This window comes from Gamsiella multidivaricata, assembly GCF_025024155.1.
Source record: "Gamsiella multidivaricata strain RSA 2152 chromosome Unknown BC939scaffold_10, whole genome shotgun sequence".
NCBI classification, from domain to species: Eukaryota; Fungi; Mortierellomycota; class Mortierellomycetes; order Mortierellales; family Mortierellaceae; genus Gamsiella; species Gamsiella multidivaricata.
In genome coordinates this window covers 53,236-77,941 of record NW_026251718.1, presented here as the reverse complement: position 1 = coordinate 77,941, position 24,706 = coordinate 53,236, and the positions used below count along the sequence as shown (strand labels likewise).

General features: G+C 48.7%; 5 protein-coding genes across 5 annotated transcripts; 3 read left to right on the top strand and 2 right to left on the bottom strand.

The window, feature by feature from the left end:
• Positions 1-1,714: 1,714 nt before the first annotated feature.
• BC939DRAFT_10215 (uncharacterized protein) lies at positions 1,715-6,847 on the bottom strand. Its single transcript, XM_051549842.1, has 4 exons — positions 5,196-6,847; positions 4,933-5,094; positions 3,273-4,837; positions 1,715-3,175 (listed from the first exon to the last, which is right to left on the bottom strand). Exons 1-4 carry the CDS (start codon positions 6,611-6,613, stop codon positions 1,869-1,871), a joined length of 4,452 nt encoding a protein of 1,483 aa, XP_051415603.1. The 5' UTR covers positions 6,614-6,847; the 3' UTR covers positions 1,715-1,868.
• A 364-nt stretch (positions 6,848-7,211) lies between these two features.
• Positions 7,212-12,446, bottom strand: BC939DRAFT_10207 (CRM1 C terminal-domain-containing protein). Its single transcript, XM_051549841.1, has 16 exons — positions 12,258-12,446; positions 12,008-12,091; positions 11,793-11,894; positions 11,616-11,688; positions 11,429-11,535; positions 11,219-11,334; positions 10,882-11,116; positions 10,612-10,762; positions 10,420-10,517; positions 10,030-10,332; positions 9,702-9,939; positions 8,695-9,605; positions 8,438-8,585; positions 8,108-8,338; positions 7,837-8,011; positions 7,212-7,736 (listed from the first exon to the last, which is right to left on the bottom strand). The coding sequence occupies exons 1-16, from the start codon at positions 12,261-12,263 to the stop codon at positions 7,484-7,486; spliced, it is 3,231 nt and encodes a 1,076-aa protein (XP_051415602.1). The 5' UTR covers positions 12,264-12,446; the 3' UTR covers positions 7,212-7,483.
• A 1,117-nt stretch (positions 12,447-13,563) lies between these two features.
• BC939DRAFT_509445 (uncharacterized protein) lies at positions 13,564-15,710 on the top strand (the record flags this gene model as incomplete). The annotated part of the gene is made up of 5 exons (XM_051561084.1): positions 13,564-13,858; positions 13,965-14,302; positions 14,393-14,837; positions 14,908-14,978; positions 15,088-15,710. 5 exons carry the CDS (start codon positions 13,564-13,566, stop codon positions 15,301-15,303), a joined length of 1,365 nt encoding a protein of 454 aa, XP_051415601.1. The 3' UTR covers positions 15,304-15,710.
• A 132-nt stretch (positions 15,711-15,842) lies between these two features.
• BC939DRAFT_490202 (armadillo-type protein) lies at positions 15,843-21,518 on the top strand. Its single transcript, XM_051559444.1, has 12 exons — positions 15,843-16,066; positions 16,173-16,251; positions 16,339-16,397; positions 16,482-16,660; positions 16,763-17,048; positions 17,141-17,412; positions 17,508-18,251; positions 18,347-18,513; positions 18,607-19,050; positions 19,142-19,664; positions 19,760-20,473; positions 20,598-21,518. The coding sequence occupies exons 1-12, from the start codon at positions 15,946-15,948 to the stop codon at positions 21,456-21,458; spliced, it is 4,449 nt and encodes a 1,482-aa protein (XP_051415600.1). The 5' UTR covers positions 15,843-15,945; the 3' UTR covers positions 21,459-21,518.
• Positions 21,519-22,460: 942 nt separating this feature from the next.
• On the top strand, positions 22,461-24,197 carry BC939DRAFT_474085 (uncharacterized protein; the record flags this gene model as incomplete). The annotated part of the gene is made up of 3 exons (XM_051558394.1): positions 22,461-22,711; positions 22,835-23,246; positions 23,445-24,197. 3 exons carry the CDS (start codon positions 22,461-22,463, stop codon positions 24,195-24,197), a joined length of 1,416 nt encoding a protein of 471 aa, XP_051415599.1.
• Positions 24,198-24,706: the final 509 nt, after the last annotated feature.

The window sequence follows — 24,706 nt, the reverse complement described above, 5'->3', positions numbered from 1 at the left end:
AGTAAAGTGGGTTCTGCGGTGTGGTATGATGTGCTGGATGGTGGAGTATGAAGGATGTACCTGAGAGTGTGGGGTGGAAGTGTGAAAGTGTGGGGAAAGGAGAGAGAATAAAAAAGAAATGAAAAGAAAAAAAAAGAAATGAAAAGAAAAAAAAGAAAAAAAAAAAATGGTCCACGTGCTGACGTCAGTAGCGTGCGAACCTGGATGGTGGCAAAGGAGGGGAAGAGAGAAGGAAGCAGGGCTAGGTCAACGAGTGAGTGAAGGTGAAGGCGAATGAAGGAGTGAGCACCCGTTGGGTCCTTCGAGTAACCGGACCGGTCCCCCCTCATTCCCACTGGAGGCCTCCACTCGCCTCGCCCTGGTGTTTGATTATGAATGCGTATGAAAGGGCAGACAGGATGTATGCGCTGTATTCGCTGTATTCGCTGTATGCGTGTATGTGTGTATGTGTGTATGTGTGTATGCGCGTATGCGGGTCGTATATATGCCAGTGCGCGTATGCCCAAGCAGTCTTTTTTGTTGACGTCAATTTTTTTCGTCGTCCCAACCTAAATAGAGTAATCGAGTGCTGTGCCTCTGTACCTGAGCGCTGGGCGCAGTCCGCTCCTCTTTGGTCTAAAAAATAAATAAATCTGCACGCACTGGACACTAAACAGTGGACAAACGTCGGCCACATACTGCGCGAGGCATGGAAGTCCTCCATGATGTGTTCTCAGTTCTCATCACCCGGTAGCCATTTAAGCGTCAAACCATGTACTGCAAAATTTTCTGTATCAAAGGATAGTGACACAGCTCTTTTCATCCCCCACCGTGTCTATGCTGCCACCCCACACGGCGCTTAGTGCTGTTGTTGTTGTTGTTGTTGTCGTTGCTGGCGCTTCAGATCCGGGGTCACTCTTGACGCTCTACAAGATATAGGGCGGCGCGAGCCATATTATGGCTAGCCTGATGGTCTCGGTTCCTTTCCTGGCTGCATTGTTGGCACTTGATGGCCCAATCCTCAAACTTTCCTAGGGCACCGCTTTAGCCCATGTACTTTCATGACGCTCGGTTGTTAACCCTGGAGCGCAATTTGAAATCCGACTCTTCTCTTTGCCCTCTGAAGCCTCAGCCATGTATGCCTTTATGGTGTAGGTGTGCGACCCTTGTGAAACCGAGATGTTTTTCGCCAACAACCAATCCACCGTGGTGAGAACGACCGCTGTAACGGTCCTCTTAGCCCCTGAATCAATCCCGATATCATTAAACCTCAGAAAGCTCTAGAGACTGTAGTCAGCCTCAATAACCAAACGGGATCTCCCGCACTGTTGCTGAGGAACGCCAAACCATCATCTTCTCATGGTACTTCAGATATCAGAGAATTACGGCACTTGACCCGGCGCATCACAACAGTGACAGATACTAGATCGATTACATGAGTCGGGTAGTGCATTGATGCATATGAGGCACGCGGCTTTTTGTTTGTGCCAATTCTGACGGACGATGAAAGAGCGTCTCACTGAGAGAGTAATTGACTAAATTGTGCAGTATCCGAAGAACGGAGAGGCGGCGTCCACAAAGCAGTACATTGTCTAGGCTACTAACATTAAGCGAAGGCTCATTTTGTAAACTTGGGGAGCAGGTCCTGAACATCATGGGCTTATTTCTGGATACCAGAGTCGGTTCTGAATACCACCAAGGTACAGATCAATGCGACATTCAAGGACAAATATTTCATGAGTATAGAAGTGCAGTTATTTCTTTATGATTTTTAACCAAATCTAATAAATTGGTCCCATACATGACTGGAAGCGGAGGAAGGGATAGAATTTTCAATTGACATGGATCCCTTATGATAGATACACTGCCCCTACTGCTATACGAGATTGTCAGATAGAGTCTTCGGATTCTGAACGCCAGGGAGCACCCTCGGTCAAGATAGCAGCCGTCGCTGCATTCGCGCTTTCTGTTGCCGTCTGATCTTCCCCTGTCTTCTCCATCAGCTTCACGGACACAATAGGCGAGGCTTGGCCATCCCTGATCTTAGGACTCGTTTCACCGTACATGTCCAAACCCATCTCGCGCGCAAATCCACTGTGCTCGCTCACATCGACGCTACGTGAAGGCAGCATCAATATTGATGCTGACACGTCCGTAGTAGTTGGTGGTGGTTCGCGGCGACTACTATCGTCACCATCGCCGATATTCTCAAGACCGCCTGCACCTTCAAACACACCATGGATCACTCCCGCTCCTTGCAGGTCCTTATCGAGTAAGGGTGAGGACTGTTTTGAGACCTGCCTAGAGCCTTCCTCACGCTCCCGAATGGCACTCAGCATCAGCTCCACCTCGGATCCAACCTCGGATACCGTATCTGACATAATGGAGTCAGTGCTGTTTTGGCTGCTTCCGCCTCCAGAGGTATTCCCGGCCCCTAGTCCGCTCATTCCTTCAGCTCCATCCACGATTTCCTTGTCAGCATAGATGTGACTCCGGTTCTCGGCACGCATCATACTCTTCTCCGTGAGCGGGGCTGAATGCTCGAGCTTAGGTCCATCGCTGCTAACGCCATTGCTCTGTTCAAGTTCGTGTTCGGCATATGACATATTTCCATGGCTCGATGGCTTCTTCTCAATATCAGGATAGTCGGCAAGATCCTCTTCCCCATAGCCAAACTGAACAGGAGTGACCGTCTCTCCATCACTGTTGACCTCCAAAGGCGGACCTTCATATCGATACTCCTCGCTGCTTTCGTCTTGATCTACTCCCTTGAGCCATGGGTCACGAAGCAGCTCCACAGCTGATGGACGCTCCTTGCTATTTCGGGTGAAGCATCTCTTGAGGAAAGCAATTCCCTTAGCACTCATCTGAGATGGATCGGGTAGCGGTGGGTGAGAGGTGGCAACGTGGAACATAACAGCCCATTCATTGTCCAAATGGGCCCAAGGTCGGCGACCGGTTGCCATCTCAAGCACACAGCATCCCATTGACCAGATATCCATGCTTCCCTTGCGACCCTTCTCTCCGTTCTTGATCACCTCCGGGGCCATGTACATCGGCGTTCCATTCAGAGAGTTGGCACCAACACCGTCGTGGAGACTTTTTGCGGCTGTTCGTGTTCTCTGGTTTTTGGCCAGGATCTTGGCTGCACCGAAATCTACAAATTTGATGTTGCCATTATGATCCAAAAGGACATCTAAACACATAAGAATGAATATGATCAGCACTCTGGATCCGATTATCCTGGAAGGACTAAATTTGGAGCCACATCAATTCTCACAGCGGGCACCTACTGTCCGGCTTGACATCTCGATGAACCACGTCCATGTCATGGAGGTAGGCAAGTCCCTTCAACATCTGCAGAGTATAAAACTTGATAACTTTTTCGTCCTCGATCCTGCCATGCTCCAGTAAATCCGCCAAACTGCCCCCTTGACAATACTCCATGAAGATGAATACTCGATGTCGATGGACCTCAATGTTATCATATCGTACAATGTTGGGGTGATGCAGCATCTTCATGACCTTCATCTCGTCGCGGATCGACTTAACAAGAGTCATGGATGCGTTTGCGAACCGAATCTCCTTCACGGCAATCAGTTCTCCTGTATCAGAATTGGTGCCAAGGTGGACTGTGCCGAATGTACCAGAACCGATATATTTGACTAGCTGCCATCGAATTGCCACCGAATCTGTCAGTGCAGCCAAGAATACCAGAGATCGGTCTTCAGGCTTTTGATCATCCAGGACTTTGCCGATGACTTTGATTTCCTGCTCCCTCTCATTCCTTTTGTTCTCAATCTTCGCCAATTTCTCTACTTGTGACTTATGGTTCTGTATTGCCTCTGGTGAAAGCGGACTCTCGTTCGATGTCGCAAGCTTGAGGATGGCGCTGATCTCCTCCAAAAGACGTGTCTGATCCAAGGGCTTTTGTGTTTGTCTTCCGTCGTGCTCGTTTCGAAGTGTCTCGCTCTGTGTCCTGGCCCCGTGAATATCAAAGTGAGAGATCAAAAGCGTCATGCAGCCGGCAATCTTAGATCGTAGCCACGAAAACTCCGAGTCGCTGAGCGCAAGAATGTTGTTGCCTTTCGTCATCTTCATAGCGAAGTTGAGTGCCGCCATTGCCCAACGAAATGTTTGTCGTTCCGTTTGATCGCAGTCGTCGCACACAAAGCTGACCCAGTCAATGGAAAGACGCAATAGCTTCAGATTGAACTGGGTCCTCGGAAGACCCTCCATGGAACTGAGTGAGGTAAGTCCATAGTCTGAGGCGAAACGGAAGAATGGCTGGACGAGGTCCTGGCAGTTGGGAACCTTAATCGTAGCCTTGCGGAGGACTGCAACCGACTGTACAATCGTATCCGCCAACTTGTATGCCGACTTCTTAGCCTTATTGAGCTCCTTATTCAGTGCGGTGACATTCGCTCGACTCTCCGTAATGATTGACAGTCCAAAGGGCTCTGCGAACTTGCCGAACCGCTTCTTACAGGCATCCAGAAGGCTGCCTCGCTCCGAAATCAGGCGTGCACGTCCAGGCTTGACATCGAGATCAAAGTCAGGCAATACGTCCAGGTGAAGAATCGAACCAGACCAGATAAACCGTTCGCGAGGTGTAAAGATGAGGATATAGCCAGATCCTGGTTGTTCAAAGCACGACTTCAGTGTACGTGGAAGGTAGAGTGCGTTCTCGGCAACCTTGTGCTCCACAATCATGTACACGCCCATACTTTCGATGGTGTTCGTGAACACCATGACGTGGTCCGTCTCCGCCAACCTGTTCATCAATGCTCCGAAGCTGTCTCCTTTCTTCTTGTCGAGCTGGTATTCGGCTGTGTTCTCGAAAGTGTCGGTCAATGTTCTAGGAGGCGGCAAAATGAGATACGTCAAAAACACGGGTGAGCTGCCGGAAATCTTCAGTGTCCTTATATTTCACTAAATTCCCATTCAACATACCTTGCGAATCGCCTCAGCCTGTTAGCTCTAAATCGGACATTTTCCAACACCTTTCCGTAAAACTTGGTCACTTCTCCGGCGGTCTGGAGCACGTCAGGGTGCTCCTTAATTTGCTCTTGTAAGTGCCTGTACAGGAAGGTAGTCGATTTGCTCGTAAGGAAACTAGATCCACGGACGAGAAGTGAAGTAGGATGTTAGATCGACATGCCTGCATTTGTTGGAAGGTAGCTTTAGCATGATAGGTTCAAGATGGTAATGCGTACCAAAGTTGCTCCGCAGTGTCAAGACCGATACCGTCAATGGCTTGGCCCAATTCACTGAGACTCTCCCATTCGAGGTCCAGAACCGAGTCCATGTACTTTTTGGATTGACCCCAGTACTCGACCTTCCATGACAACAGCTTGAAATAGAACTGCAGGGACGCCTTGAGAGTCTTCTCGTACTCTGAATCTATACAAGGCTCCAGGTACCACCCATCCTGATCGCTGCTCTCCAACTCCTCGTACTCATATTTGATCCTGCAAGCCAAGAACAGGGATTTTTTAAAATCATCCAGCATCTGATCCACATTTGGCAGGGTTGGCACTGTAACTCGATCGGCGTATTCAAGACGTAGACGTAAACACTCCTGCATGAGTGTGGTTGGGAATCGAATGAGCTGTTGCAACTCGCTCATGGTAGGTACAAGACCCATACTGGCGAAAGCGACTGCGTTATCGATCATCGTCGCCTTGATTTGCTTCATCGCCTGATGCAGTGAGCTTAGCGTACTCTTTTCGAACGTCCTCTCCAGTCCGTTCTCACTAAGCAGTCTATCAACGAATGAAACCTCGGCCTGACCGGCGTCCTTTGATCGTGAAACCTCCAGCGTCTCGCTTCCTGTCCAGTTTCTGAGAATTTTTGTCTGAATCTTTATCTTTTTCATTACACTCGCATATGCATTGAGCGCATCCAGACGATACTGGAATTTGGCGGAGTTGTATAGTGGTTTATCGGCACCGACCGCTGACAACTTTGGGTAGAGGCCCTCGACGATGTCGACCTTGTGGAGTACGTCTAGAACTTGATCAAGTGGAGATAGGGGGCTGTTCGGATCCATCTTGAAGTCCATGACCTCTTGAAGGAATGCGTCCACCTGCATTCTCGCCGTTTCTACGAACCGTTTCTCGTCACTGATAGGTCGTGAGTGGATGCGTGCTCTAAGACCCTGCCAAATCTGTTGCTTGATAGCCGGTTGCATCTCGTACTGGGGATCCTCCAAGCGCCTGTTCTCAATACTAAAGACGTCTCCAGTGAGGACAGACTGCAACATGCTCTGCCAGTCAATGCGCTCTCGATTGAGCTCCAGAACGCCTTCGTCCGAATTGGATGTCGGCTGCATGAATCGGTCTAGACGCTCCTGGTCCTTGTTGCTCGCGCCATTCGTCTGCTCCTCTACATCCGCCTGCTCCTCGACATTGTAATCCCCGTCCTCGCCGTGGTTATCGTAATATTCATCGATCGGATCCGCCTCGCCGCCGGCGGATGAGTCGTGTAGGTCGAGGTCATGCAGTGCTAGTTGGAGGGATTCTGAATTGTTGAGCATAACCCCATCTTCTGCTTCAACCTCAGCCTGAGTCTCGGCATCAGGATCGTCATAAACCTCCTCTTCGTCCAGGGCTGCGCCGTCGTCGTGGTCCATGTCGTCGTCCGAATTGTCCAAGTTCTCGTTAGCTGGCTCGTCTTCCTCTGCAAAGAAAAACCGGACGCCCTTTTTCCGCTCCAGGACGACCTCTGGCTCGATACGCTGAGGTAAGAACGATGCTACCCCTATACCACGGCCCAATCCTGCTATCGTATGTGAGGCAATAGTCTGGTTGGCACTGGAGGTACCAGGTCCACGCGTTTTAAGAGAGGCGTTAGACACTTTGCTGTACCCTGCCGGCCATGACTATCCCTCTGTCTTTGCATATCCTTACCTGAAAGGCGTAGGATTGGGCATATCATTTGCTCGATGTTCGTCCACATTAGCCCGCAGGGGCCAGGTCATGTTGAGCGGGCTCCTGGCTGATGACCGATCAGTCTTGCGCTTGAAGCTGGATGGACGGGCTACGGAGATGGCGTCCTCGTCCTCGCCTTCTTGTAGACGTAGGCCTGACATTGAGTGGAATCAGTTCAATAGAATGGGGGAAAGTGCGTAGACAGAAATGAAAAGGATGATACAGTGGTGTTCAATCGAGGAGATGAGCAGGGAGGAGGTGGGGAAGAGGGCGATGGAGTGGAGTAGAGAGGGAACAGCGCTACTTGGCAACAACGGCAAAATCGAAATTATGCGTCCTTCTCGACACACACACGTTTTATGTGTGCTCCGTGCAGCGTCAAACCGACAGCAACAAGGGATCTGCTGCACCTGGCATGAAAAACTCCCCACAGGAACCATTACCACGATTTCAGAAGCAACTTTGTTCACACTCGTATTATTTTGGTACTTGTTCATTCTAGAAAAGATGCCTTGCATGGGTCCCGGTACTTTGATATCAGCTGGACTTGTGTGTGTACACATGTGCTTGGTCTAATCGTCCTCTTCCATCGTGGGCAGGTCAGACGGCTTGACAAGACCTGGGATACGCAGTGCAGCCTCCCTTTCCAGCTTGCGCCTCGCCTCCACCTCGGCCTCCCTCTCATCCAGGAACAGTTCGTTCTGCTCCGTCTCCGAGGCTCCAAACTCTGTTAGCTGGATCAGGAAATCGCGCAGCACTAGCTTGAACCTGTTGGCATCCCGGTTAGTCTCGAATAGCGCCAGGGTAAACGTGCTGATTTGAGACCTACAGAGAACAAAAATCACGCACTTGGTAAGAATACTGTAACCATTGATACATTTCAGCAGTCCAGGGAGGGGTAGGCTCGTTTGGAGGGATAGCTTACGGTTGCAAATGAGGGAAGGCATTCTGAAGTAGGTTCATCATGTACTCCTTCAAAAACCTCTCGTTTGTCATAGTTGGATCAGACACTTGTCCTGGCGTGAACAAGGGTGCCTGAACCGCGCCAGAGTCGACCAGGTAGAACATGCGAGTAAGGACTTGACTCTGAAGTTTGAACCCTATATTTGCACAGGAGGATGAATAAATGTCAGCTTCTGCTATACTCGCTGCCGTATATGAGGGCACAATGAGCGTTTCATAGCCTCTGTTCTTACCGCTCTTGTGATTGTTGTCGGTCAGGACGAAAAAGATATCGTTCAGCAGGTTCAGGAAATACGTCTGATAGAACTGATTGGCAACAGCAGGATCGCTGCTCGCAAAGTTGTTGATGATGTCCACACAGATCGACAGACCCATATCGGCAATATCACGCATCGTGTGCTTGAATGCCCACACCACGCTGTCCATGATAAGCTGCAGCTGCGCCGGTGGAAGCTTCAGGAGAGCTATACAGAGGGGGAGGAGAAAGACATATATACGCTTTAACACGATCCTCGACACAGAGCGCATTCATATCGTACAGATTATCCTTCCGAGCTCGCTACCTGGGAAGCAGAACTGAGTGATGGCCTTGACCATCTTGAAGAAACCCACACGATGATCTGGGTATTCTGCAAAATCTTTGTTGATCATGTTCAGGGTCACGTCAAACACGGACTCGAGAATGACCGGGATTTGATCGTTCAGCAACGGCTATCGGTCATAAGAGCAGAAACAAAGCAACATCGATGGTTAGCAACAACGCAAGTCCTTTCTATGTGCTCCATAGCAAGGCGTCGATCATAATAAAAAGCGATTTTACCCCAAGCTTGATAATAATTGTGCTCATGACGCTCAACACCTCGGGTTCGCGTGCAGGTTCGACATTGCGTTGGTAATCACCTAGAACGGCTTCAAGAACACCTGGAATGACGTTCTGTGTCACCTCCACCAAGTCGTCCGCCTTGTTGACATATGTCTCGATTAGGCGCAGGACCTCCTTCTTGACAGTGCGCATTTGGCGGACACGCGGGGTGCGCAATGCAACCGGGCCTTGTTTCACAACGCTCTCCGAGATAAGCTGACTAATAGCTTTGTAAACCGCCAGCAGGTCCAGATAGATTCGCCCCAGCTGAGAAAGGAACCCTGGTCCGATCGATCCACACGCAGACACATTTGTTTTGAGGACGCTAGCTAGGATTTTCAGGTTTTCAGTGTTGTCCAGATTACTGACGTCTAACTTTGCTTGCTCCATGATGTTGTCCCAGTATTGATTGGGAGTCTGCATGGCTTTGGCAATCAAACGCTCCTGAGCTGGGCGGTTTGGCTGAGCTGAGATCATATAGCCGATAGCCTCATAGAACGTGTGAATCTGTGCCGGAGAGAGGTCGCTCGTTATCCGGTCAAGTGTGCCCAGGATCTCATCGATAAAGGGCATAACTTCCTGCGATTGCTGCAATACGAAATGACGCCTGCACTTCTGAGAGATCTTGATGAACGTGTCACATGCCATATCTTGTACTCCGTCGTGCGACTCATGCATGAACTCAAAGAGCTTGTTGACGACGGTCTTTAGGAATTTCCAATGCGCCTTGAGGAATCGGGGATACTGCCCAACAATGTACATGATGTTCGATGCAACAACGGCCTTGTTGTCTTTTCCTGACTTGACTGCGCATAGTTCCAGCAGCTCCTTGATAACTGTGACCAAGAATCGTTTTTCCGTCTCCTCATCTGGTTATAATGAGTTCACGTTTTTCGTCGGTCAGATATGTGATCTAGGCAAGTCTCGAAAATCCATTCAACGACTATACGAACAGCTACACTTACTCATGGCTCCCGAAATCGATCCAATGGCCCAGCAGAGCTGGTTCAGTTTTGTCCAGCTCCACTCGGTTCCATCCATCTGCGCCATCAGCTTGTCGGTCATGATTTGCTCGGTATTCACGCAATCCAAGTGTGTCAGATAGACGAGAACCTCACGCATGCTCTTGTATAGAGTAATGGTGTCGCTTTCCTTCAGGACCTCACGGACAATTTCTCCTTCTTCGTTCTCGACGATCAGAACCTAAGCGAATAAACTACATCTTAGTCTCATAGAAAGATGCGATTGGGATAGCATGGACTTGTTGAAACGAGAAATACGTGAGATACTTACCTCCTCAGGCTTAACCATGTGTTCGATCATCACTACACGCAGACGCGACAAAACCGCACTGTAATATGCACGGCTGCGGTTCCCGCCTTTAAGACTCGATGATGCATAACCTGGCCGTCCGTGACTCAACAATGGTGTGTCCATTACGGGTAGCTGCTGAAGTTCTTCGTAAAGCTCGGCCACAAGCTTGGCCCAGTACTCAAGGCAGATCTTAAAAATTTCGCGCTCGTCTACTTCGGAGATCTTGAGGAGGTATTGGTGGGCGGCCAGAAGGGCTTCCTTGTTTTGTGGGTTCTCGACCAACTACACGAGATACCGATGCTTGATATTAGCGTAGTATCTATATACGGTTCAGTGGATATCATATTCGAACTAAACTCATATCCGTACCTTCAGATGAACGCCAAGGAATCCGGTCAAGAACAAGGCGACGTTCAGAATGTATCGCTGCTCATCGTCGTTTGCATTTTCGTACATTCCGGCAATATCTATGGGCGCAGAACAAGAGATATGTTCCGGTTAATGATTATTCATCCAAACCGAGCACGTGCACCACCTCAATCATTGTCCTCCAGAGCTTACTTCCGGAGATAGGGATGGTCTTTGCAATCGATTCCATCACAATGTTGAAAAGGATTACGAACTTTGGGTTGTATTCTTCAGACACGGAGAGGCTGCCGATCTCTGTCAGACAGCGCAGCGTCACATTTCGAAACTGAGGAACGTCCAAGAACTAACGTTGACCGAAGCAAATATAAAGAGTGAACTGTTATTAAGAACAGCAAGCACGTACACTAAAACCGAAGGATGCGCTAGCGTCCCGCTCCGCGGCACAACGAGATCGCCACTTACTCGCGCTCGAAGGTTTTCGACAAGGTTAGTCTCAAAGATGTATCCAAGTGGAATCCAATTGAGGAATCGAAGCAAGGTGTCAAGTGTTGCCTTAATCAGACTGGGCTTGTTGGCCTTCTCCAGAACTTCGCTGCACAACTGAAAGATCTCTGAAAACTCGCCGCACATGGAGTTTTTGAGGTTCTTGGTTTTGACCTGCGTCATTTGCTCCGCAGAGTAATCGAAGATCTCCTCGCTAATTGCATTCATTCCACGAAATAAAATACATGCTATGAGATGCTGTTCACAAGCCTTACCACCAAAGCATACATAGATTAATAGAGAATGTCAGACATACCTCAGTAGCTTGAGGATCACCATGTTGTTTTCGCACAGCGATAGATTTGATTTGCTGGAGCTCACAATTTCGGGAATGAAACCAGGCCATGCGTGTGGCCATTCCTGCTTGATAATCTATGAGTGTATGAACATCAAAAGTAAGAACGGCTGACTAATTTACGACCAAGCATCGGCTTTACTATCCATCCAAAGCCTTGCTGCTGCATACCTGGACCAGGACCAGGTTGAGTTTGTTGAGCAGCGTCTTTTCACGGATCAGAGTCGTCTCATCCGACGACAACTTGACAATCAGCCCGACGGTGTAGTTACGGATTCCTGAACAACAGTCAGCGGGATGTTTATTAGTACCTTGAGTGTTCAAGCAATGACAGAGGTCTACAAGGCCACTTCCATACCTTGGCATTGTTCAGGAGGAAGGAGCTTCCACCGCGTCTGAACCAGTTTTTCCAGAATTGCGAGCGCCAAGAACTAGTGTCGAGAATGGGATTCAAATATATGATCTACTGTAAGTGTCCATGTCCCCTATGATCCCATGCTCCTGAATCCTTTCGAGGAAATGCTTCGATGCTTGCCTTTGTCTGGGAGACCTTTGATTTGTCGAGGATGGTATCCACGCGCCTCCAAGCGTCTGGATTCTCCTGGAATTGTGTCAAGATCTGTTGAGCGAGCTTATGCTATTGTTGAGAATAAACAAGTGGAAGCGATAGAAAGCGACGTTCAGCGACCGTCCTTCTGGGGCAAGATGAAGTTTCAGCGCCAAAGGCATACTAAATAGGTAGTCACTTACGTCAGGTCCGGTGCCGCTGAAGAAGACCTGAACGACCCTATCCAACTGGTCCACGTTGAGGTCGCGGTTAAAGTCAAGGACAGTCTAGACGGTGCGACGGCGCCATGGCAAATGATGGTATGATAAGTAATGTTAATAAAGCAAGGCGACGTGTATGCCATAAGAGCAGCTGAAGTATGGTCGGCTGCTTCCTTGTTCACTTCCAATGAGAAAGACATGAGCTGAATGGCAACAGAAGAATGGGCCTTACCTCCATTACAATGGGATCCGCTGTTGTGTGGATGTTGGGAAGCGAGGAAGAGAGATCTTTTGCCGGTACAAAGCGCGCGCGTGGTTGATAGGTCCTGGAGCTCCTGCTTTTTGTCCTTTTCTCTTTCGGATGGGGTTTTGCTGGTTGCTACAGCAGCTCTGGCGGAGGCTTGGGAGCGAGGGGAGTATGGGGCGAGGCGTCGAGTTGGATGGGGGCGACGAGAGGTGGACTGATATGTCGAAATGACGACGGAGGAGGAAGAGAGAGGGAAAGATGGAAACCTTCTGGAAACCGAAAACAGCGGGTAAAAAAAATCCGTTGACGAGCAAAGAGGCAGGCAGCAGCACACAATCTAATTGGCCAAGCGCAATGGCTACGGGCTTCTGCTGCAGCCAGGCTTGTCCTTCCTTGTAGTTAGTTTTCTGGTTTCTCTGGAGACCAGAGCAGACAGCCAAGAGCGCAGCGTTGCAAGCGAGTGGGTGGCAGGGCAAGAGAGAGCGAGACAAAAATGAGCAAGCGGGGGACAAACTGGCGGGTTTGAACAAGAAGAGAAAGGCAAAAAAAAAAAAAGAGAAGAAGTAGCAGAAAGCATTCGAAGTAGCTCCTCGTCCGCGAGACTATGACCACGGAGTGCCGATGCCAATGTGATCACAGCGACAGCAGGTGGGAATCCTGCCACAGCAAGGCTGCTTATGAATCAATCTCAAGGAAAATGATCTGGGACCTCGGTCTGCGCCCTTGGTTGTCTGAATCTCATGTTTTCATTTCCATGCCTCGTCTCCTCACCTCAAGGACGATTCCCCGCCACAGACCAAACGCCATGATGTTTTTGTCGCGAACCTGTCTTTCTTTACGACTCCAGGCTGGCCTCCTCCAATGCACAGACATATCTTTACAGAAAAACAGGCGTCCTCCTGCACCCACACCGCCACGCTTGAAAACGTACAAGCGCCCACACGCATTGACCGATGGCCCGCCCGCTTGCACCGAACGTCCCCTGTTTTTGGATTCCCGAGCGGCGTGCTTGAAGGACAGAGGACGACTCATGTGGACCGTCGCCTGCCCTTCCGATCCGACGATAAAAACGCAATGACGCCAGAAATGGAAACCATTTTTCTGCAACAGATCGGGGTCACCTTGTTGATTGGTGCAAGCATAGCCTCCTCTTGCCAGTTGGTGGCGGCGACTTCGCCACACACTTCGTGATCACCTTTTTGGGTCACTCCCACGCTGATCGACGGGCGTATTTCTTTCCCTTACATTGCCCGTTTGGATGATCGCAGCTACAAACAGACTGCAGGGTACCATGCGTGGCCGTCTACCGGAAAACAGCCTCCACGGCATTCAAAATTCATCCGATCCTAGCGACATTTATTCCTGCACTAGGTCGCCGCATATCGCCACTGCTCCCGTTGGTCTCTCGGTAGAAGAGGCAGATATCCACGAACAGTTTAGAGACGTCAAGAATGAATTGCGTGCATGCTCATTAGAGCCTACTATCGCCGTTACGCCTTATACGATCAGTCCTCGGGAACGTGCTGCCTTGATGGGGGTTGCCCGCATTGTTCAGCAGGATATGCGAGTGCTTCAGGACGGACTATGTAAGCAACTGTGCTCTGCTCGATGTATGATATACAAGACGCGCTCTTGCAGAGATGGATGGCGTACTAATTGGCGTTGCCATGTTTTCTTCCCTGTTATACGTAGCACGAGCAGGTCGTCCGCCACATCGGCATGATGGCGAATACGTGCCTGCACCGGACTGGGATAGCGAGTACCTATCTGCCCTCATCGATGACTGGAATGAACCTGTGCTGCTTGAATCCGATTACTATCTGTTACGATCCATGTGCCTTTATGATCTGGGAATCTCCATTCAAGTGAAAGTCCTTACTCCAGATCGGGTCAGGAAGTACCTTGAAATGGCTATGACATTGGCACAGAAAGGATATCAAATAATGCGAGTAACTTTGGGGAAAGACGATAGTGCCATGGACAAGTACTGGAGATATCCGACCATGATCAGCTGCATCCTGCAGATTCAGGTGCGCCTGAGTGCGCGATAAAGCTGCATTGTCGACCACCTATGCCTCGCGTCTGACATGGCCATGCACTCTAATTTCTTACGCTACTAGGCCATGAGGACGATCAATGAGATCAAGGAACGAGAAAGAATAGTTGAGTTGGCTCCCCCCGACGCACTTTACGAGATGGCTCGCCAGCAGGTTACTCAGGCCCTGCGGTCATTCGAGTGCGGTATGCGGTACTACCCAACTTTATGTCGATCGACCGCTGAGCCCTTCAAGGATCAAGAGTGGAGCAAGATGGCTGCTTTGACTGAAGCCTATACGCAACTTACGAACGAAATTCTTGCGCGACAAATCTGGACACAGCACACCGTTCGACTTTTGAAAGGTGCTTGGCGGGAGAACCGGAAAAACTGCGCTCAATTCGTATATGGAATCTCAAAGGCACACCTGCAGTTTGCGCTGTGGATCCATGAGCAGCCCGGAAAGCCTTTGCTACTCATCCCAAAAGTCAGCCCCATGTTCTTTGAAATGCGACGCGCGGCAATTACAGGTACATCAAGTGCTATCCGACATGATGCGATTACTGCAAGACAGCTCTAATCAAACCAATATGCTGATAGCTTTGATATATGGGAAGACGGCCATTGATACTGCGCGCGATGAAGAGAAACGTCCTGAGCATTATTGCCAGGTATTGGATCTAATGCTGTTGGCCATGGTATCATATCGCGGCAGCGACTCTAACATCAACACTTCTGTGTCCAATGTTTGTATATTTGCATACGTATATTACTATATAGATAATCGACAGCCTTTACATGATGTCGCTAGTCTGCGTATCCCCTCATCTAATTCACTCGTACAGTCGCAAGGCTGCATATTGGATCGATCAGCTTCGACTCAAGTTCCCGAATTTCCAGATCGAACCTTCCTATGTCCACTCTGCAGACCTTATGGCTGCAAAGGACAAGGCAATGCAGGCAATTGTACAACAGCGTCAAGCACAGCAGCATTAAGATCCAGTCTTATTTTATTAATGTTCTTTTGTTCTTTCTGCTATTCTTAAATGATATGGATCGATAATGGAAGGGGAAGGAGTACAAGCGCTCAGAATTATAAAGTTGTGCATCCATCCGACATCGCACGATGGCGGCCGGGTATTCAGTGCTTGACTCTATTGTAATCATCATAGCTTGCTTGTAGAGTGAGGAGGGAAGGGGAAGGGACTATACGATACATACAGCCATCAATTCATATTTTATGACAAAGCACACGAAGGGATATAATAGAATTTATTGGCATATTTGAATAAAACCACAGTCGGTAAAGTATACTTATGTTAGAAACGAGGCAATGATACGGAGGATAAAAGTGGAATGGAAGGAGTGAAGGAAGAGAAGGGGGAAGAGGTGGAGGAAGAGGAACAGAGAGAGAAGGGGCAAGAAGTTTTTTTTTTATTATTCAGTTTTATGGTGAGCCGATCCAGCCACAAACGTAAACATTTCAGGAGAGAAAAAATGTACTGAGATTCTCCACGTACGTAAACAGAAGTTGCCACCAAACGCGAACAACTATCATCACTTCAGCCTGGGTTCCTGCATCTTCATCCCGTCTTGCGACAAGGAACAGAACGGACAGGAAAGCAAGCGTCTGCAACCATGTCAGCAAACTTTGAACTAGATGAGGAGCTCAACAATGTCCAGCAGGACTCTGTCCACATCTCGCAGGAAATCTCTATTGAGGGAGAGAACCAAAAGACCCTGGAGCGAATACTGAACGGTACATGAATGAACTGTTCTCGCGATGCTAAGAATCGTGCAATACCAGTAGCAGCGGCGGAATAATGAGCATTATCGTAATGGCTTTTATGTATTTCTTTCATTAGAAATCGTGGACACACTGCAGGAGGCTTCAGGCAACATCACTGACAGCACTACATTCGACCAAATCAGGAGTTTCATCAAGTATGACACCGGCGAGATTCATTGAATTTGGTCATGTTTGACAGCCGTTCAACTCACTTATATCGACTCCGTCTTGTTCGACGCTAGACATTTTAACACGCTTAAGAAGACTACCGCAACAAAAGTCTGGGACATTATTCTTTCAGGTACCGAGTCCGTGAGCCGCGTTCAGCCCTTTCTTCGACTGGCCATTGATTGCTAACGCGCATTTCTCTGTATTTCGGATTCAGGATTCAACTCTGAAATCGTATCGACAGCACAAGACCTGGACATCAATGACCAAGACATGTATATGCAGCACCGAGAACCGCTGGAGATGTATGGCTTCTTGATGTTTTGGGTCATTGGCATTACAGAGCAAAAGGCCACCTCCCGAGCAGCAGCAGCAGAAAAATCTGGAAAGGCCACGGTAAACCCTTGAGCCTTCGTTTATCGATTTATCACAAGTATTTGCGTGGACTTTTCTCTGATGCCTATTCTTTGTATCCATTGACTCGATTTGTTTGAATAGCGTGGTAAAGGGGCACGGTCGGCAAAGGATAATGATGATTCAGAGCAAGGAACTTCCACTTGGACGACCGAGAAACAAAAGGCGATGGACTTGATGAGCAAGTGCCTGGAGCTGCAACTTTCCAAAATTTGGACCGCGACGCACGAAAAGGAGACATTTATCAGCTTATTCTTCAAACCCGCATACCAAATTCTGGAGAACAAGGAGAATGTCAAGATCTCGGCGCTTAAGCAGCGCGTCTACAACGTCCTCTGTATCTGTATCAAGCGTCACAACCATGAATTCGGTATGGTTCGTTCCTTGGATGCATCGATATGCCGCTCTATTCTGGGATTTAGTGTTAATGAACCCCATATACTCTGACTTATTTCGTTTTAGGCGCAAAAACGACCATCTTGCAAAACCTTCAGTACTGGGAACATACACCGGAACCTATGGCGGAACTGTTGGTGATGTTAATCAACGACTACGACTATTCACAACTGGCAGACAGTATTTTGCGGGAGGTCAGCGCAAAAGAATTCGGCGAGACAAATAAGGATGTCAGCGTCCCACGGGCGTTCTCCAAGTTCTTGGTGAAATTATCGGAGCTTGCGCCAAAGTTGGTTCTGAAGCAGATGGGACTTTTGATTGACCACCTTGATGGAGAGGTAAGCGAACTAAGCTTGTTCTGAAGCGGCTATCGTATATTAACCTTCAGCGCACTCATACACCTATTTTTTTTCTTTTTCTCTTTCTTTTAAAGTCCTATATCATGCGCCAAGCTATTGTCGAGGTTATCGGAAACTTAATCGCCTATCTGTCTGAGATCGAGCAAACAGAGCAAGTTAAGAATCAGATTGATGGATTCTTCGATATTTTGGAAGAGCGCTTCATGGACAACAATTCCTACGTGCGTACAAAACTGCTTCAGATCGCCGGACAGCTGTGTGACCTGCGTGTCAAGTTCCCTAAGCGCCGACAGCGATTGACGGAGCTCGTTATTGGACGGCTCTCAGACAAGAGTTTCTGGTCGCGAAAGCAGGCCATCAAGACTTTGGTGCGTATGATTGAAACTCACCCTTACTCGATGCATGGTGGAGAACTTGACTTGGAAGAGTGGGAAATCCAGTACACCGAAGTCACGGACGAATTGAAGGCGATGATTACTAAGCCTTCAAAGAGGAGAGCGGCTCTCAGGAGCGCGGATGAAAATGCAGGCAGCATGGAGGTGGATGGAGTAGACCCCGGTGCTGAAGCCGATGACGACGATGACAAAGACATTGCTCTCCCTACAGACGAAGAGCTGCTGGAACTGCAGTCATCCAAGGAGTACGTGACCAAGACTCTTCAGCAGCGATACTACGCAGACGCGATCCGATTTATTCACCTGATCCACCGCGCGGTGCCTGTCATGTGTGAGCTGTTGGCGTCCACCATGAAGCTGGAAGTCGTAGAGGCGATGGAGTTCTTCGTTACCATTCATCGATATAAAGTCCGCGCTGCTAACGTAAGTTCTGGATGTCTCGTACGGCAACATCAAAAGGCGAGAGCAACTCTGAAGTGATATAATTGTAGTTACTCACTCCTATATGCCTTTTATAGGACGGAATCCGCAAAATGGTGCACCTTGTATGGATGAAAGACAGCGGTGATGAGGCCAAAAGCGTTCGCAGTCGTCTCATGGAGTGCTACTGGCAGATCTATCTCGCTCCGGACGACAGCCTGACGGAGAAAGAGAATACCGCCCTGATTGCAAGAAACCTGGTCAGGTACGAAGCGGAGCTATGCAATGATATCATAAATTTTATTAGCGACCACCAAAGGTCCGATATTAACGTTATACAATTATGTGCTACAATCAGCCTTACATATGGCAGTACCTTGGCAGAGTTGACGTCGTTAGAACAGTTACTGAGCACCATCGTTGCGGATTCGATAGCGCATGCGAGTGATATCACCATTTCGGATGAGGTGGTTGAAAAACTGTGGCAGGTCTACAGCCATCATAAGGACATTCCGAACCCACAGCGTCGGGGGGCCATCATTATCCTGGGCATGCTGGCTAAAGCCAAGCCTGACATTGTGGCACAAAAGATTGAGACGATTCTCAAGATCGGCCTCGGCAAACATGGCAAGGCGGACCTCGCTCTAGCTCGCTATTCCTGTATTGCCCTGCAGCGCATCGCCGGAGAGAAGAAGAAGCAGAAAGGTGTTATCGGACAAGATACTGTACGGCTACCAATGGATCATCCGATATTTATCAAGCTCAGCAATCTGATCGACTACCCCACTACGTCCAAGAATTGGTGAGTTTAGCGCTGGCAATATATCAGATTGACAACCATGTTGCTATATGGATCAAGGTTCAATGACTAACATGATATCTATAACAAATAGGTTTGCTGTGTCGGAACAGGCATTGAACACGATATACTTACTTGGTGAACACCCTGATATTCTCTGCGGCGATATCATTAAGAAGAGGTGCAAAGCCATCTTCAGCTTGCAGGATCCGGGCGATTCGCCTCTTGATCATATGTCGATCGATGCACCCATGAACTCTTTGGGTGAGGATACAACTATGAACATGAATACGGAAACTGCATTTGTGATCGATTCCTGGCAGCTTAGTCAACTTCTCTTCATTGTGGGCCATGTGGCGATCAAGCATATTGTCCATATGGAGGTGATTGAGGAAGAGTTCAAACGACGAAAGGCCGCTGCTGGGAACGACAAGAAGAAGGGCAAGGATAGTGCTGTGGATGATGAGCTGGATCAGGTCGTTGGGACTACCGAGGACGAGTTTGGCGATGCGATGGCGCATATTCGAGAGAGGGAGCTGTTGTTTGGCGAGAGTAGTTTGCTGCAAGTATTTGGACCACTGATTGTCACCATCTGCGGCAACAATACGCTGTATGCGGTAAGTATATTTATGTTCCTGTTTGCCATTTTTTATGAGATTAGGACTGATACCGAAAGTTAACGCGATTTTCCTACGTTCGGGACCACCTATAGGACAAGACGCTCCAGAGTTCCGCCGCGTTGGCGCTGTGCAAGCTGATGTGTATCTCGGCTGAATTCTGCGAACACAACTTGCAACTCTTGTTCACGATCCTGGAGAAATCCACAGAGCCGACAATTCGATCCAACATCATCATTGCACTCGGAGACATGGCTGTCTGCTTCAACAACCTTATCGATGCCAATATCGCCTATCTCTACAAGCGACTATCAGACTCGGATGCAGCGGTGAAGAAAAACACGTTGATGGTGCTCACACATTTGATTCTGAACGGCATGGTTAAGGTCAAAGGTCAGCTCGGAGAGATGGCTATCTGCCTCGTTGACGAGGATGCGCGTATCAGCGATCTGGCCCGTCTGTTCTTTACGGAGCTGACCAGCAAGGACAACGCCGTGTACAACAATATGCCCGATATCATCAGCCATATGTCGAACGCCAGCATCGACGAGGAGTCGTACCGGAAGATTATGAGGTTTCTGTTCGAATTGATTAAGGAGAAGAACATGGAGTCGATGACGGAGAAGTTGTGCCAACGATTCAAGAATACGGATGAGCCCCGAGGATGGAGAGATATCGCGTTCTGTCTGTCCATGCTGCCATTCAAGACTGAGAAAAGCTTCAAGAGACTGCTTGAGGGATTTCCAAACTACCAGGATAAGGTTCACGAAGAGCAAGTGTTCAAGTATCTCACAGACATCATAGCCAAGGTATTAGTGCCTACATGGCATACACACTTGGGTTGCTCGTGTTGCGTGCTTTTCAAACTTTCAATCGCTCTCTTTTACTTAACGCTCTATATGCACTTCCTATCTTTGTGCTTAATGCCAATAGGGAAGAGCCATCAAACCACCTAAGCCAGAGATGAAGCCAGTGATAGATGAGTTTGAGGCTAAACTCAAGGAGGCTAAGGCTAAGGGCGACGAGGTTCAGGAGACGGAGGCGAAGGCGATCACAGCGGTCAAGAAGGGTACGCGTAAGGGTGGCCGCAAAGCCGGTAGCACGTTGGCTGGGTTGAAGGTCAAGGGTGTTCCAGAGGCATCCATGGCTCCTGCATCTGACAAGAGGACGCGACAATCCAGGAGAGACACACGTGGTGAAGGCTATGACGAAGATGAGATGGAAGAAGACGAAGCTTTTGACGATAAGGAGGCAGAAGTGGAGGAAGGCATGGAGAAGTTGGCTGTACAGGACACGGAACCCAAAGTGCGATCATCCCGAAGGCAGCAGCAGGTTAAACCAAAGCAGGGACGCTTGGATGCAGATGGAGATGCTCACATGGATGACAACAATGCGGTGGTCTCTGGTGCCGATGAGGAGGGTCTTGAAGAGGAACGTGTCGAGGTTTCTATCAAGCAAAGCAAGCGAACGTTAGCACCGACCGCCGTCTCCAAGGCTTCCACAGCCAAAAGTAAACCAGCCTCGCGCAAGAAGAGTAGCAAGAAGAAAAAATGGTCAGATAATGAAGACGATACAGAGGAGGAGGAAGCAGAGGAGCCGGAGTACGTGGAGGAAGATGAAGAGGAGGAAAAAGAGGCCCTGATGCGCAAACCAGCTAAAAAGACGTCAAGAGGGGCATCGAGCAAAGAAGTAGCGGCCGTACCCCCTACACGGTCAAAACGGGCTGCAGCATCGCGGGCGCGTCGCATCATTGAGTCGGACGAGGATGGAGACAGCGGTGAGGATGACGGCTAGTAGAGGCACCATAGCCGCCATGCGTCCCCCATTATACATGTCAATGCGACCTCCACGTGTATTTCTTAATTAAATATCTAAAAAGAAAACCTGTATTGAAGGTTGTAAGTTGATGTTCTTAACTTTTAGTGGTCAGTAGACAAATAGACGCGCAGCAGCAAATGCAGCTTCCACATTGCCCACAAGCAGTTCATGATTCAGCATTAAATCGCAGGTAAGGTGGTAATACAGCATTTATGCTTTAATGATTCGGATGTGCTGCCTGTTAACTGCTTGTGAAGTAGGGGCGTGATGAGCATAAGCTTATATATATCTGGCAGTAACAAACATTACAATCGAGAATAATTAAAGACTAGCACGCAATAAGCAACGAAGTCAAGACAATATGAGTGAGGCTGGAATGAAAATTGACCTGGCTGGATATGCGAAGGGGTCGGTCTTGGTGCATGTCTACCATTTGGCCGTTACGATAGAATGGTACAGCAAACCACAACCGAAAGGCGCTACAATGTCAAGTGCAGCATGCATGTGGGCTAAGCATGCGTCGACGGTTCGAGTCCAGGCGCGACTCAAAGGGCAAAAAGGGGGTCCCTGGCCCTTTGGTGCACCAGGATTGAGAACAAAAAACATGTATTCACGTTTCGGCAAGTAAACCACCCTTGTTCCCTCGCACTTTTCCATTTTGTTTTTTTCTGTCAACTACATAAGTATGCAGCCTTCTCTTGCCATGAAAAGCATTGCAACGCAGCAACAAGTTCGCTTCACCTTCTTATTTCACAACATTTGATAGCGCAACAGTGTTACCTCCACTCCTTTTTTTCTCTACATCACTATCATCCACCACATCCAGCATTGAACCATACCGCTCCTTGGCGTCTTCAGTACCCGATCATTCTCAACATATATCCCATGGATTATTCATCCACCGCTACCATATCACCTAGCAGCAGTCTCAACTCAATACATGTATTAATTGCAGGAGCTGGTCTAGGCGGGATCATGATGGGTGTCATGCTCGAACAGGCTGGCATCTCTTACCAGATCCTCGAGCGGAGTGAAGCCATCCGCTCTGCAGGCTGTGCCATCTCCATCGGTCCAACAGTCATGCGGGTGATAGAGCAGCTTGGGTTCAAGGAGGAGTTCGTCCGAGAGAGCGTGCCTATTCGTCAACTGCGGTATTTCAATCAGATGGATGGCGAACTGAATATGGACCAGTGCCATGGGATTGCCGACATGATATTTTGCGAGACGCGGTATGTTGTTGCGAGAGGACAATTGACTTAAAATACCTGCTCTTGTTTTTTTTTTTTTTTTTGGTTCCTTCCGGAGGGCTTCTCTTACACGATTGTTGATTGTTTGGCTGCCCCTTGTAATAGATATGGAAGTGCCATCCGTGTGATCCCACGGCCAACGTTTTACAGCATTCTCTATTCTCGGATTCCTTCTCATAAGCTACTCTTCGGCAAACGCGTGATCCGCACACAGGAACACGACCCCGATGGCGATGGAGGAGTGAACGGCTATGTAAGCTGCTTCTGTGACGATGGGACTGAATACCGGGGCTCAATTCTCATCGGTGCCGATGGTGCTTACAGCACTATCCGTCAGCAAATGTATCATGTCCTTGAAAAAACAGGAGAGATGGACAAAGACGAGACCGCGCCGTTGATGCCACACCAGCACTGCATTGCCGGCATGACTGAATCCTTGGATCCTAAAGAGTTCGAAATCCTGCAACGAGAGTATGGCGAATTCCAAGTCATGCGTGGGAAGGAGCAAAAGCACTCGGTGAGTTGCTGCAAAAGCAAGCACTAGCAGAAGCGTTTGTCTTCCTCGTTTGGTGAAGAGTGCATACCTAATTCACATTTTCTTTTCCTAATCCAATCTCTAAAGGTTTGGTTAATGCCCCTAACAAAATACCGAATCGCATGGACCCTATTCTGCCACTTTCCCGAGGATCTTCATCAAGAATATAAAGATATACAGTTAGCCTTGCGTCAGATCTCAACCTCACTCTCAGCATCATCTAACGACAACAACAACAGTAACAATAACAGCAACGACAATGGCGACTTCACCAGCGCGAACGCGTCTCACCATGAGCGCCTACGATATTGTCTCACCAAAAAGGTCCAAGAGCATGCTCAAGCAATCCTCGAGAGTTTGCGTGGCATGCGTAACCCACTGAGCAGTGCCAGTGGTGTATTTGGTGACCTTCTCGACAGGACTAACCCGGACCTAATCTCCAAGGTCACGATTGAGCAGGGCGTTTACAGCCGTTGGTACCACAACCGCACAGTCCTGATTGGAGATGCCTGCCATAAGAGCTTACCCTACGGCGGCCAAGGCGCCAATCAAGCAATCCTCGATAGCATCTTTCTCGTCACGCAACTGCAGAAATTGGTTTGTTCCTCATACGGCGATCATGTAACGGAAGTGACTGGTCCGAGGTCGTCACTACAGCCACCTACTCGATCAGAGATCACTGCCATCTTTGAGGAATACTACCGTGAGCGATCAGTCATAGCCAAGGTGGCGACAATGGGGTCCAGCTGGTTCGATCACATCTTTGGCGGGCAAGGGTACTGGTCCCGTTTTTTTCGGTACCTCTATTTCCGCGTCTTGCCCCAGAAATGGTTCTATGTGCTTTCCGATTCATACTTCCGTGTGCGACCGTTGTTACCATTCCTGCCGAGCGTAGACGACTCAGGTACAATTGCGCCGGCACTCTTCCCTTAGTACTGAAATCTTTGGTATCCTTTGAACTTGATGGATTCTCGGAAATAGTAAAAGACGAGTATGTTGTGGCAACCGAGGGCTGAAGGTATGAAAAAGTACATCCCAAAAGGGCAGAATAGCTGGCCAAAAAAGGAAGGCCTTTGTCTATAAAAAGAGATATAAAAAGAGGGGCTATGAAGAAACGAATGCAGTCTGTGCGCGCCCATGGCAACAATATGCATTTCCTTACCTTTGGGCCTGGAATAGACTATCGTTATAGCCTTCTTGCCTCGCTCGCTCTTTTATTCTTTCCTTTTCGCTTTGCACCTTTGAAGCTCCATCTCTTTCTTCAGATCTTCGCCTTGCAGTTTACTTTCTCTTGCACTCCATCATCTCCCTGTATCTCTCCCTGTATCTCTCCCTGTATCTCTCCCTGTGAGCTGAATGTGCCTCATCTGGCTGTATATTATTCATGTGGGGCTGGTTCCTTCGTGGTGAATATATCCGATGGTTTATTGTGAAGAAAAAAG

Bases quoted from the DNA above. Each gene is read 5' to 3' on its own strand.
- BC939DRAFT_490202 (XM_051559444.1), top strand. From the start codon at position 15,946: ATGTCAGCAAACTTTGAACTAGATGAGGAGCTCAACAATGTCCAGCAG. The intron at 16,252-16,338 runs GTATGACACCGG...GTTCGACGCTAG, and splicing joins CAAATCAGGAGTTTCATCAA to ACATTTTAACACGCTTAAGA. The intron at 20,474-20,597 runs GTATTAGTGCCT...TAATGCCAATAG, and splicing joins TCACAGACATCATAGCCAAG to GGAAGAGCCATCAAACCACC.
- BC939DRAFT_10215 (XM_051549842.1), bottom strand. From the start codon at position 6,613: ATGGACCACGACGACGGCGCAGCCCTGGACGAAGAGGAGGTTTATGAC. The intron at 5,095-5,195 runs GTACGCATTACC...CCGTGGATCTAG, and splicing joins GACACTGCGGAGCAACTTTG to TTTCCTTACGAGCAAATCGA. The intron at 3,176-3,272 runs GTAGGTGCCCGC...TTATGTGTTTAG, and splicing joins TCGAGATGTCAAGCCGGACA to ATGTCCTTTTGGATCATAAT.
- BC939DRAFT_10207 (XM_051549841.1), bottom strand. The intron at 11,335-11,428 runs GTATGCAGCAGC...ATACACTCATAG, and splicing joins TCAACCTGGTCCTGGTCCAG to ATTATCAAGCAGGAATGGCC. The intron at 10,333-10,419 runs GTACGGATATGA...TATCTCGTGTAG, and splicing joins TCCTTGGCGTTCATCTGAAG to TTGGTCGAGAACCCACAAAA.